Genomic DNA, 14109 nt, shown 5'->3' on the forward strand with positions numbered 1-14109 from the left:
AGCATTCTGAAATCTATCATATACAGCTCTTCTTATGGTTCACCCTACTCTCAATCTCATTAGTCATCCAGGGACCTCCGTTATGCGAATGTGCTTGGACCATACCGGAACCATTTCTTCTTTAAAAGGTACACATTGACAGTTTTACCTGCCAAATTTTGACTCCAATTTATCTGAGTCTATTCTCAACCCATTGAAATTGGCCTGCCTCCAGTTAGCAATTTTTATTTCTAGATTGTTTCTTGTTGCATTAATGCTACATATATGTGTCTAAAGTCTTAATTACCTGGTATTATCTGCAGTTTAAACTTTTGTGATTTTTTCACTATTCCATTGAATACAGCTGTGCACACATAATACCCTTCAAAATGTCTTTTCAGATTGTTGATGATTATGCCAGTGTAGATATCAGGGGTATAGGTCAGGTCTTTAGGCATAGGTGTTCCTGTAACTTTCTCCAATCTGAGGTTTTCAATCTTTGGGGTTGTAACTCGACAGGAAATGACAGCGTTAGCCCCTTCTGTTCCGCTAACAAACCTCTGCCGCAGCGTTGGATCCACAAACAAATTCTCAGCATCTTAAAAAAATAGAAAATATTAAATTTAAAACAGAGTTTCAAAATGCTCACATGTATAAAGCTACAATAGCATCAGCATTCAGGTTTCATGACTTTCACAATGTTATCATAAACTGTGGCTGTCAAAGCAAAGATTACTAATCGGTAAGATGTGATCAGTGCTCCTGGTTACAGAAGTAAATTATTAACGTTTCAAGAATGGGTAGATTGAAAAGAAGTGAAATGGATATATACGTCACAGAGCTTAAGTTGTCAGAAGATTTATTTTCATATATCATTTTCTTCCATGTGTCCTATTATGTCTCATGGTGTTGTCCAATATGCTTGTCATGTTATGTGGCAATTTGGCCACAGTGGAGAATTATAGAAACATAGAGTCCTATAGTACACAAGGAAGCCATTCAGCCCATCGAGTTTGCACCGACCACAATCCCATCCAGCCCCTATACCCATAACTTTATGCATTTACCGTAGCTAGTCCCATTGATATAAAGGGGCAATTTAGCATGGCCAATCCACCTACTTGATGTGCTTCATTTTAGTGTCACAAAATATTGACTTGTGTTCAAGTTGCAGCAATGGATATGAATATCACTCTCTGGCTGCTAGTTGTTGCCCATCCCAAATTGATGCATCTGCAGCAGGCAGGTTGGTGAGGATGGTCATGTCTGTTTTTCCTTCTTGTTGGTTCCTTCACAACCCACCACAGACACACAGTCTAGCAGATATGTCTTTTAGAACCTGGCCAGCTCAGTCTGTGGTCGTGTTACCAAGTCACTCTTGGAGATGGAGACTGAAGTCCTCCACCCAGAGCACATTCTGTGCCCTTGCTATTCTTAGTGCTCCCTCCAAGTGACGTTCAACATGGGGGAATACTGATTCAACCGCTGAGGGGGACAATACATGTGCTCATCAGGAGGTTCCTTTACCCATGTTTGCCCAGCTGCCATGAAATTTCATGGAGTCCAGCGACAATGTTGAGCACTCCCAGGACAACTCCCTCATGACTGTATACTACTGTGCCACAACCTCTGCTAGGGGACAGAACATACTCAGGAACAGTGATGGTGGTATCTGCAACATTACCTGTAAGGTATGATTTTGTGTACATACGGAATAACTGAGCAGCCTGTGACACATCACTCCAAATGTTGGCACTAGCCCCCAAATGTTAGCAAGGAGGACTTTGCAAAGTCAACAGGGCTTAATTTGCCATTGTCATTTTCAGTAACTAGGCAATGCTGGGTGGTTCATCCAGTTTCCTTCCCGTTAGAATTTTTAGCAGTTTTATATAACTGAGAGGCTTGGAAGTCCATTTCAGAGGGATTTAGGAGTCAACCACATTGCTTTTGGTCAAGAGTCACATGTAGACCAGAACATGAGGACATCAGATTTCTATTTCCTTTGCCAAAGTCTGGCAACATCTCAGCCATTGATCAAAGTACAGAATACACAGTGATTCGTCAATTCTTTTCTGTCCTCGAGTTTCCTAATAAATAAACTCTGATAAAATGGAGGCCATTTGCTCCTGAAGAAATCTGCTTTTTTTCAAATAAACTGACATGCACTATCAGAAAAAGAACACTTCAGTTCACAAATCATCACCATCCTTTAGAAAAAAGGGTTATTGGTGTAGAGGAGTTCTGCTATCGAGTGTGATTCTCACCTTTATATCTGTTCTCATTGGGTGGGATTTTCTGCACAACCTGCCGTGTGTTTCATGGCAGCAGAGACAGCCTGTCATTGGCTGGTTTCTGGGATGGAGGGACTGACAAATAAGGAGTGAGTCGATTAAGATTATATTCGCTGGAATTTAGAAGAATGAGGGGAGATTGCATAGAAACCTATAAAATTCTAACTGGACTAGACAAGGTAGATGCAGGAAGGATCTCCCTGGTGTCAGGGGAGTCCAGAACCAGGGCTCACAGTCTGAGGATATGGGATAAACATTTAGGACTGAAATGAGGAGAAATTTCTTCACCCAGGGAGTGATGAATGTGTGGAATTCATTATCACAGGAAGCAGGGGTTAGATATAGCTCTTGGGGTGAAGTGAATCAAAGGACATGGGAACAATGCAGGAACAGGTTACTCAATTGTCTAAACAACCATGATCATAATAAATAGTGGAGCAGGCCTGAAGATATGGATGGCCTACTCCTGCTCTTATTTTCTGTGTTTCTGAATGTCAGTAGCACTAGACAGAGGTGAAAAATGTATTTTTAAGTTTCAACATCAAGTGCCAGACCCACGAGCACTGGAAACATGCATTCCCACAATTTCTGTTCATGCGCAGTCAAACATAATTACAAGAACTTTATGCTCAAGGCACATTCACAGTTCAACATGGAAAAACAAGCAAACCTGAGGCATTCTGCACTGGTTTTTATTGTTAACTGCTGAAGGCAATGGAACTGCAGATTGCTGTCAGCAAATGCTGGCACCCAGACATGTACAAAAGTAACAGTCTTCTTTAAATCTCAATAAAACACCTTGGAATGTTTATTTACATTAAAGGCATTATAATAATGCAGGTTGTTGTTGCTGTCGGTAAACTGACAAAGGTGGGTGTTTTAGAAGCCAGTAGGTAGCCACACAGTAATCCACCTATAATCTGACCTACCTGACGTTCCCTCAGTGATCCCTCTTGTAGCAGTGTGCCCTTTTAATGGGCAATCCTTCGCAGGGCCACGTGACTGGGTCAGAACCAATGGAGCATGAGCATGCCAACCTGGAGGAATGAGGATGTGCATTCCCCAGCTGGAGGCTGCAGTTAGAGTCAGGGAGTTGTTAGGAGTAGACCTGTGTAGTTGCGCTGTTAAACCCTTCGTTATATAGTTCTTCTCAATTAATAAACCCTTTAGTTTGCTACTTGCCACATTGAACCACCTTGGGTTACTACACCTCTCTTTCAAGCTGTTAAAATAGGGGGATTGCTATTTGAAGACCAGTTAATGCCAATGCAACTAAAATTTTAAAAATTTGCACAGTGGATCATAAGAACCTAGTTGTTAGTCACGATTCTGGTCAGTTTGGGCAATATAAATCTACCTCCACGTGCTTCTAGAAAAGCTTTTGTGCAAACAAATAAGGATAATCCCCTAGAGTGGCGCATTCTATAATCTCTGTAATCATCTCATGCAGCACCACTTCCACAGGGTATTGGGTCATTCCCTCTTCTTCTCTGCATCTTGAATTTGCTTTTTATTCATTTTAGCCTGTTGATTCTTGATCTCAGACCTGTTGAGCATGAACAAAAGCTGCTAAAGGTTTGTGATGAATTTTGAACTTCTCCAACAAAATATCCTTTTGGAATATTATTCAAGCTATTGTCACAATTTCCTTGAACAGTCCCCATCTCCTTATGTTTCAGTCTCCTGCAGTATTCTGGTTCCACCATTGATCTGCTCCCTTTCCCTGTCCAATACAACAACTGGATTTGTAGGTAATTATACAAGTGGCCTGTCCATGAAATTTGAATGCAATTAACATGGTACCATTCTAGTGAGGTTAGCATGACTCTGTCAGCATTTTCAACTGATTAAGTCTGGCAAACTAAAATCAAACTAATACATCCGAACTACCTATATGGTTACTCTCAGAAACCACTGAACAAAAGGCTGTTATTAATAGGACCTAGTTACCTTCCACAAAGATGTAGAGGGAGCTGTTCTCAAAAGAAATGCGATTTTGGCATATGTATTCGCCCGTATGCTTTGGGTGCGCTGACTTGATATTGACTCGGTTTTGATGGATGGCTTTTTTTGCACTCAACGGAGTTATCCATCTTACGCCAGGCGAGTCATTACATTGAAGACTAATGCGATCGCCCTTTTTCTTAATCAACGTGCTATTCTTTGGTTGGATCAAGGGTACAGACACACCTGCACAAGAAACAGAAGAATGTTGTTACTGAGAGCAGCTACTTAATATTCTAACGGTTTTATTTCTAATCAGCTCATTTTTTTTATGTCACATGTCGTTAGACAGACACACGTAGACAGGGACTCCTCCCTTTGAAACTTCTCTTTGGCTTTGATTTCATGTGTTATTTCCAAATTGGTTTCAGAATATACTGAGCAATGTATAGTCAGGACTAACATTAAATGATCATTGCAGATAAATGGTTTTGCTTTCCATGTGATATTTAAGCACACACATCATTAACATTTTGCACTGGCAGTTGTGCCACAAAAATGATTTTTTTTAAACATTACGATACAGAGTTGAGGATCTCAGTTTCTTTTTCTGTTGGTTTATATAAATATAATGTAGAATCCATTACAAATGTCTTGTGCATAACAAGCCCCAACCTATTTTAGCCAGTTACGGTGGCCTAAAGCTTTCTGGTGGCACTTTTTCAAACCTGTAATTGGTAACAACAGTACACAAGCTCAAGACTAGCTAACATTCTATTCTGATTGCTGTGAAAAGATGGGGTTACTTTTAAATCAGGAACCAAATCAGGATTGTGGGCTGAAGTTGGCAGAGAATTCTCCAGCTAGGTTTTTAATTCCTAGTTCCCATGCCCAGACATTTGACTCCCACCCAAAGTTGGAGGAAATGAACAGTAGGAAGTCTTACAACACCAGGTTGAAGTTCAACAGGTTTATTTGGAATAACGAGTTTTGGAGCGCTGCTCCTTCATCAGGTGAGTGGCAAGTGAGAAGAAATGAAGTTACTGTTAATGGACACATGTGAAAATTGGTGAAGGGTCAGGCTGCCACCAGGGTGAAAAAGATTCCCACAAGGTAAGTAGCAATTGGGAGCAGGAGAGCAGTTTGGAAAGTGCACGATTGAGGGAGATGGAGTGGGGGATGAGGATGGCTGGAACCAAAGAGGCACAAAGTTCCTCGTGGGCCTCCAGAAACTTTAAAAATTATGATCGGAAGGACTTGCCTGTTCTGAAAGGTTCTTGCTGCAGCCAATTGTCAAATGAACATGGAGTCACAATCCAGGTCATGGCTAAAATGACGTGTGCATCATTGGTGTCACTAGGATGTGCCATTTTCATTTATATTAAGCCTACTCTCCTCTAGGATGGAAGAGGAGCAAGTACAAATGGTAAGGTACAGGAATGCCACGTGAAATTCCTGCCATTTTATCTCTCTAAGTCTGCACACACTGTCGCTGCCAAGCATGGAAGATTTGCAATTGACCCTCATAAATCAAGAGGTGTGTTTACTTGTTAAAATAAAGACTAATGACTTTTGTGTGGGTTTATTCATTGTTATTTACAAATATTTTAAAAGTTAAAGTTTATTTATTAGTCACAAGTAAGGCTTACATTAACACTACAATGAAGGTACTGCGAAATTCCCCTAGTCGCCACACTACGGCGCCTGTTCGGATCAATATATCTAACCAGCACAATTTTCAGACTGTGGGAGGAAATTGGAGCACCCTTAGGAAACCCACATAGATATGGGGAAATGTGCAAACTCCACACAGGCAGTGACCCAAGACGGGAATCGAACCCAGGTCCCTAGTGCTGGATTTGGAGGACATTTTTTGACAGGTGGAAAAACGTAAAATAACATATTGTTCCCCATTATTTAGTCTCTAAGAAGAAAACATTTGTTCACATAAAGCCAGGATGCTACGCAGACTTAGGTCGATTCCCCACGGGCAAACAATATCTACTGGAGGCTTATTAACATTGTTTATACAAGTATAGACTAGGATATGCAAAGAATTTCATGCATAAACCTGAAGTAGCTTAATAAGCATGCCACACGGGCTCTCAATTCTGGCACTTAGTGCTCTGGTAGATATCATTTACAACATAAATTACTATTTCAATTCTTCAGTCGCTGATAATTAGAAAGTATAGGATGGAAAAGGTCACTTAGCTCTCAAACATGCTTAACCTACAAATAAAGTACAATTTACTCTAACATAAACTTGACTCCAAGTATTTAATTTGTTGAGGGAAAGGTCAGTATAATTGTTTCCTGATCTTCAAAGGTGAACTCCATAATAACTATTCAATGCACATCTTCACTGTCTTCATTACCATTCCAGTCGATAATGTTGTCACTAGGATTTCATAAAGGCTATGGAATATGGCATTTTTTTGCTATGCCCAATTACACTGAGAAGAGCATCCAACAAAAAGCAAGTCAAGATTTCGGCCTTCCAAATATGGAACATATCCAGAGAAAATATTTTGAGCTATGTAACACATCTACTGGTGATTACAAATCTGACGAAGTCACCTGATGAAGGGGCAAACCCTGAAAGCTTGTGAGTTTACTATCAAATAAATTGGCTGGACTTTAACCTGGTGTTGTGAGGCTTCTTACTAAGATTACAAACCCACCAGTTGTGGTTGGTGGGGACAATTTGAGGCAATAAGTTAAGAACATCATGCAATATAAATGGAGAATGACATAAGAGTGTATTTTCTTAAGGTGGATCAGTACCAATATGCTAAATATGTCTGGTGATGATGCTACCTATAGCCTTTAATCTTGCTCTTAAGTAGATACTTGCACAGAGATTATATGTTTACATCAATGTTGTGAATCCCAACTGTACTATCAGAATTGTAGTGCAACTACAAATCTTATGAATTACATTCAGTGCAGCGCATGCGACAAAATAGCTGAAACTATGAACAATACACACTCAACGATCGTTGCAGTGGGCAAATGATGTTATAGGTCACTGGTGTTAGGAGGAAGACAGCAGAAACAATATTACTCAGTTCTTGAGGGGTCCATTAAGTATGGCACAGACCCAAGTTGTGAAGTACCACACCTCTATGTGAAGTACCATTTGAAGCATTGAGCGCAATCATTACACTTTCAAACAGACTCTCGCAGCACACCCTAAGCTACATAGCACATTTCTCTTGAAACTGAAGCTAGCAGAGAGAAGCAACAAATAGATATTGCTATGTCCAGGCTGAGCAGGCGGTATCAGGGAATATCTCAGTGGGGTCACATCTGTGGATGCAAAAGGAAGTTCTGGTCCTCTCATCCACCCAAAGTTTCTTCAGTTTCTCAGTTCTGTATCACAATAAAGACATTATTACTATCATCTGAAAAAGGCTACTGACATGCAGAATGATGCTTTTGTGATTAAATATCAGACAAAGATGAATTGAGTGTAAATCTGTTGCATTCGAATTTATGCAATATGTTGCCCAACATCTATCATAACTCTGGCAAGAGATCAGTGGAAACCTCAGAGAAGTGATGTCAAAGCAGCAAAAACCACTTTTTATAGTTAGTCTTGAGGGTTTCTGGTAACCGTTTGTCAAGGTTTGATTTGGCACTCAGAAGAGATCACATGGACATTTCAGTACATGTAAAGAAAGAACAAGCATTTATCTACAGCATCCCAGCATGCTTTCAAATGAAAACATTTTGAAGTATGGTCACTGTTGCAATGTAGGAAACATGGCAGCCAATTTGCACGCAACGTTTCACATACAACACTGAAATAAATGACCAGATCATCTGCTCACTAGGTTGAGGCATAAATGTTGGCATTGAAGAACTTCCTTGCTTTTCTTCAAATAATCCCATGCATTCTTTTATGTTCATCTGAGAAAAATGGAGTGGAAACTTAGGACATGTACTCAATTGTTCGAATCAGCCTTGAAAGTACAATCTACTAACAGCAACAAAAGAGCTACTGCCAAGCCAAATTTGGCCCCTGGGCCATAGGATTGGGATGAAATGACCTGTTGCGTACATCAATGTCATCTATAATGCTCTTCACTCAAACTCTAACACCAGTGAAAATTGTGAATCTGATCCAACCGTGCCCCCTTACCATAGGAAAAGAGGTCAAGAGGTTGTCTCTTGCGAACAAGTTGTTTCATACAGATGTGTGCTACACATTGTCTGATGTGGCCGATATCCTTTGGTCCAAGTCAAAAGAATACAGCGGCATGAAATATTCATACAGTGATAGCTTCTTCTTCTACTGGAAGGGTTGTCCTTAAGCCAGATACTGTCTGTAATATTCTCAATGATATAATGGCTCTTGTGAATTTTCCCTCCGCAACCAATATCATGTCAGGGTGAGGGAAGGGGAGAGCACTGTCGGGGGTTCAAGAGGGGGTGAGCAATGTCGGGGGTCAGGGAAGGGGAGAGCACTATCGGGGTGAGGGACAGATGAAGGACAGCACTGTCGGGGGTGAGAGAGGGGAAAGCACTGTCGGGGGTGAGGGACAGAGAGAGGACAGTGCCGTCGGGGTGAGTGAGGGGGAAGGCACTGTTGGAGGTGAGGGACAGAGGGATGACAGCACTGTTGGGGTAAAGAAGGGAGGGAGCACTGTTGGCAGTGAAAGGGGGGAGAGCACTATCAGGGGTTGGGGGGGGCACTGCTAGGGGTGAGGGAGCAGGACAGCACTGGCAGAAGTGATGATGGGAATGAACATTGGAGGGATGAACATTGTGGGGGGGGTGAACACTTGGGGGGAATCATTGGAAGGGTGAGGGAGGGGTGGAAATTGGTGGGTGTGGGAGGATTGAACATTGGGGGGGTGAGGGAGGGGGTGAACATTGGGGGTGAGGGAGGGAGGGAACACTGGGGGTGGGAGGGAGGGGGTGAACATTGAGGGTGAGAGAGGGAGTGAACATTGGGGGGGTGAGGGAGAGAGTGAACATTGGGGCGTGAGGGAGAGAGTGAACATGGGGGGTGTGGGAGGGAGTGATCATTAGGAGTGAGGGAGGGAGTGAACATTGGGGGTGTGAGGGAGGGAGTGAACATTGGAGGGGTGAGTGAGGGAGTGAACATTAGGGGTGAGGGAGGGGGTGAACATTGGGGGGGTGAGGGAAGGGGTGAACATTGAGGGGGTTGGTGAGGGAGTCAATGGGGACAAGGCAATATAAGAACATAAGAAATAGGAGCTCGAAGGCCATCTAGCCCTTCGAGCCTGCCCCGCCATTCAATAAGATCATGGCTGATCTGTCGTGGCTCAGTTCCACTTTCCCGCCCTCTCCCCATAACCCTTAATCCCCTCTCTTATCAAAAACCCATCAACCTGCGTCTTAAAAATATTTAGCGAGGCAGCGTCCACCACTTCAACGGGCAGAGAATTCCAGAGATTCACCACCCTTTGAGTGAAGAAGTTCCTCCTCAACTCCGTTCTAAACCGCCCCCCCTTTATCTTGAGGCTGTGCCCCCTAGTCCTATTATCCTTTCTGAGCGGGAAGAGTCTCTCCACCTCTATCCTATCCATCCCATTCATCATCTTATACGTCTCAATGAGATCTCCCCTCATTCTTCTAAACTCTAACGAGTACAAGCCTAGTTTATTCAGCCTCTCCTCATAGCTCAACCCCCTCAACTCCGGCATCAGCCTAGTATAGTTTCAGAAGTTGACAACTCTGGGCAACCTTAAAACCACAAGTTCTTCCTCAGTCTTTGCGCATTCATTCATTCAAAGAGTGGCTAGAAATTGCTGACTAAAGATTGTTTATACTGAAAATCATATTTCAGACTGTGAAACGGAACTGGAAATAGCAGAATCAACACTGGGACATTTAAATTCTTACTTCTTAGTACATGCCAGCTAGGGGGCATGGCTTTGCCTCTTCTGAGCTGAGCCAAGGTCAGCCTGGTTTCCTACAATGCAGGTTTCAGGTGGCAGCCAGCATTGGAACTCTGGCCTTAAACACTGCTGGCAGTCAAGTGTTCATTTTTATCTGTGATTGGCATCGGTCAGGACTGTTCCAAAGTGCATCCAAAGATTTGGGCTGTTGAACTGATGTCAGGATGTAAGCTGGCAAACAGAAGAGTGGCTGCTTACTGGCAGGCACTGTTAGAGTGAATGATACACTAATGCCAATCTATAGATGGGTCATTTTGAATTAAGGCTGAAATTACCCTCTTTGAACGACTCCTAAAACTCTGAAATGCATCAATGCCCTTTTAAGTGCAGGATGCTTATACTGTACATGGGGAAATTTGTCAGATACTCATTTGCAACAGTTTTCCAAACTGTATTACAGGATTGTTTATATGATCACAATAGTAATCTAAAGTAAAGGATTAAAATAACCAATATGTTAGTTTGACTTGTTTTCAAATATCTCAAGTTATATCTCACTCGTCAATTAGTCCTGATTGAAAACAGCTTATTACTGATTAGAAACTTGCATTGCACTCAAATCCTCATTCTTTTTTGGGATTTGTTAATGAACACTTTTTCATTATACATATCAATACATATATATATATACATTTTAAGTTCCTTAATCACTTGCATTTGCCAACATTAAAAAACAATTCCCCATTCTGTAACACAACTATTATTTTCTTCCCAGTCATTTGACGGCTGGTATTGATCTCTCTAACACTATTCAACAGGCGACACAGCTTTGTATCATCAATAAATTTCAAAATAAGGTTCTATTTCCCTCCATAATGTTTCTCACTAGCAAAGATATCAGGTGACAGTAATGATCAGATCATCTGTTTTTGTGATCTTGACGGAGAGATAAATATTGACCAGGACACCAGGATAACTCCCCTGTTCTTCTTTAAAATAATGCCATGGGATCTTTGACATTCACCTGAGATAGGGCCATGGTTCAGCGTTTATCCAAAGGACACAGAATTTTCCACACCCATCGCTGCACGTTTCGCAGTGGCGGAGGCAGCCCACCATTGGCCAGCAGCAGGATCTCCTGGTTCTGCCGTTGGCAGCAGGGGTTCCCACTGAAGGCTCCCTGCATCAACAGGAAACCGGCAGTAAAGGTGCGATATCGGCAGGACCAGAAGATCCCGTTGGCGTGAATGGCCAGAAAGTTCCAGCTACAACCGCTGACAGTGTAGCACTCCCTCAGTACTGCATTGGAGTGACATCCATAATGTTTTGGTTTTAAGTCCTGGAGTGGACTTGAATTCAAAACCTTCTGCTTCTGTGATACAGCTGGAAGAATTTAAATATATTTATAATGTTTCTGACTATGAGGCAACGTGGTACTTACGATTTTACTTTTATTAGCATTCGGCAAAGGTTGTTAACATTGCTAAATATGGTTAAACAGTTTGGGATCAATGGACTCACAAGTCCCAATCTGATACAGTTTCTAGCTGTAATCATTTACCTATCATGTGTCTTTTTATTGTTAGTTTTCATCAGGTTTGCAAAATGATGGAATTTTTTCATATCCATGACTCATGCATATAAAAGGTACTTTATACTAACACATATCACATTATTCCAATTGAATAACTGATTTGGACAGAGGGCAATTGCAAATGCTTGGCTGTTGATGTAACAGGATGAGAGAAGGTTTGGTTACTGCTTTCAGATTCTACTGACATGCCCCCAAATTAGTACCAGAATAAAACATTGAGATTGGCTCAGTTGGAATTAGTACTATCTCAAATATGTAATTGACCAACTTCTATTGCCAACACTGTGCCTAACCCTATCTTTATCTGACAGTACAAACATATATTAAATGACTGTCGGTTCTAAATATGGACAAAATAGTAAACAGCGCATTTGCACATTGCAATACCAACATATGACCATATGAAATAGGAACAGAAATAGGCCACTTAGCCCCTCAAGCCTGTTCTGCCATTCAATAAGATCCTGGTTGATCCGGTTATGTTTCAAGCTCCAAATTCCCATCAACCCCGATAACCTTTGCAATAATTAGATTAGATATAAGCTGCAAAGAACTATGAGAGCTCCAATGGTTGTAAAAAGGACTTTATAAATGCATGTCTTTCTTTTTTCAATTGCAAGCCACAGATTCAGTCTCTCATATCATTGCATTACAAACTCAAATAAGCTCCTACCTGAAGTCAAATGTCCTGTTCCAGTTCTTGCTTCATTAACGCTTAAATACATAATTTCATTGCCTTGTCTAAATGTTTTGTCTCAGTACTAGTCTGTCTGCTTTCTGCCTGTAGACATGATTCCACCCATAAACATCAACATTAGAACATCCAACCCAAACATATACTTCCAAATGGAAATGTCCACTCTTTTTAATGTTCCTGATGGATATTCTCTTCCCAAAAGTGGCAGCATGGGATTAGTAATATAATCTACTTTCAAAAAATTGCCCAAGTACACTATAGATTTATTAGGATTCTGTGAGCTTTGAGGAAATATTATATGAAGAAAGACTGAAAATTCTTCTGCCTTGCTTTAGATCAACGAAGATAACAGGACAATATGACAAACGTGCTTAAATTGGGAAATAATGGAACAGATTACATGGAAGCGGGTCGATACAAGTTGTTGGACGGTCAGGAACAACAAGATTAAATGTAAGAGATTTAGAACAAAGGTCAGAGAAAGGTTATTGCAGAGAGTTGTGAGACTGTAGAATTCACTTCCAAGTTTGAGGCAGAAACCATGGATGAGATTTTCTACCTCTTTCCGCCGGTGGGATCTTATAGTCCCTCCGAAGGTGACACCTTCCTCTGCACACAGCGGGTCACTCGGCAGCAGGGCAGGTGAGCCACATAAACCACTCAGTGGGACCAGAAGATCCCACCGCTGGTCAATGGTGAGCCACCTCTAACACCAGAAACCACACCACAGTGGGGAAGAAAACCCAAGAGGTCAAAATGACTCCCCTGGTTTACCACTGACCATGCAGGGTTTTTTGTGAATTTGAATAAAAAAAGGATGAAAGTATTTGCTGAATGTCTGTGTTTAAATATTTACATACTAACTGCAAAGAAACAAATATGACAGACTTCCCTGAGTCAAAAACAATGAGGGGTTAGTTTTTATTGAGTTAAAAATCCACCCAGATAAAGGTATGTTTTTTTTAAAGGATAAGCTTGCGTCTCAATCTCCATGACCAACGTTACACAAACATGCAGAATGGGTCAACATCACCCTATCAAGACCAAGAGCCTGGGACTGACAAACCAATACCACAAAGACAGTTGGCATGACCAAAGCTGTATCGAAGGCACTTCTGATACCTACAGTTAAATGAAAGACAGTGTCACAGGTGTCTTCACTTGTTAGGGCATCTGGTAACTCACATCTGCACATTCTCTAGGAAGAGTTGACTCCGTAAGGACTGGGAGGCCATCCATTGTTCTGAAGGTGAACGCTACACTGAACGTTTTTGTAAGAGCATTCCACAGGATACCTCTGAGGCATATCCCATGCATCTGCTCATAAATACATCCAAGAGGTTAGCAATACCTGATGTAGCAAAGGTATACTTCCTGTTTGCCCTGGGTGAAGTCACCAGGCGACCAGAGCAGTGGGATTTACAGTCATCTCTGGATTCCCACAGTGCAGGGTGCCATCAACTGCACATATGTGATTTTAAGAGTTTCATAGCAGCTGCCACTATGATTCATCCACAAAAGATGCTTCCACTCTCTCAAAGTTCAGCTGATCTCTGACCACCAGAAGGAGATTGTGTGGTCTGTGCAAGATACTCTGGAAGCTATCATGATCCTTACGCCTTGAGGCACTCGCAGGTTCCACTGATGAGGAAACAGAGGGGCAAACAAATCCAACCCACTCTATCTTGAGATACATGTGCTGCATACTTATGCGTACATAATAAGCTAAAA

General features: G+C 41.7%; 1 protein-coding gene across 1 annotated transcript in view; it reads right to left on the reverse strand.

Moving 5' to 3' along the window:
- kita (KIT proto-oncogene, receptor tyrosine kinase a) overlaps nucleotides 1–14109 on the reverse strand; it is a 92794-nt gene that overhangs the window by 64923 nt on the left and 13762 nt on the right. The window contains exons 2-3 of the mRNA XM_080187483.1: nucleotides 4221–4460; nucleotides 287–577 (exon numbers count right to left, since the gene is read on the reverse strand). Of these exons, the coding sequence (XP_080043609.1) occupies nucleotides 287–577; nucleotides 4221–4460 (531 nt within the window). The remainder of the gene's footprint in view (nucleotides 1–286; nucleotides 578–4220; nucleotides 4461–14109) is intronic.

Source organism: Carcharhinus amblyrhynchos, chromosome 1 (genome assembly GCF_965287045.1).
Source record: "Carcharhinus amblyrhynchos chromosome 1, sCarAmb.v2.hapA, whole genome shotgun sequence".
Lineage (NCBI taxonomy): Eukaryota > Metazoa > Chordata > Chondrichthyes > Carcharhiniformes > Carcharhinidae > Carcharhinus > Carcharhinus amblyrhynchos.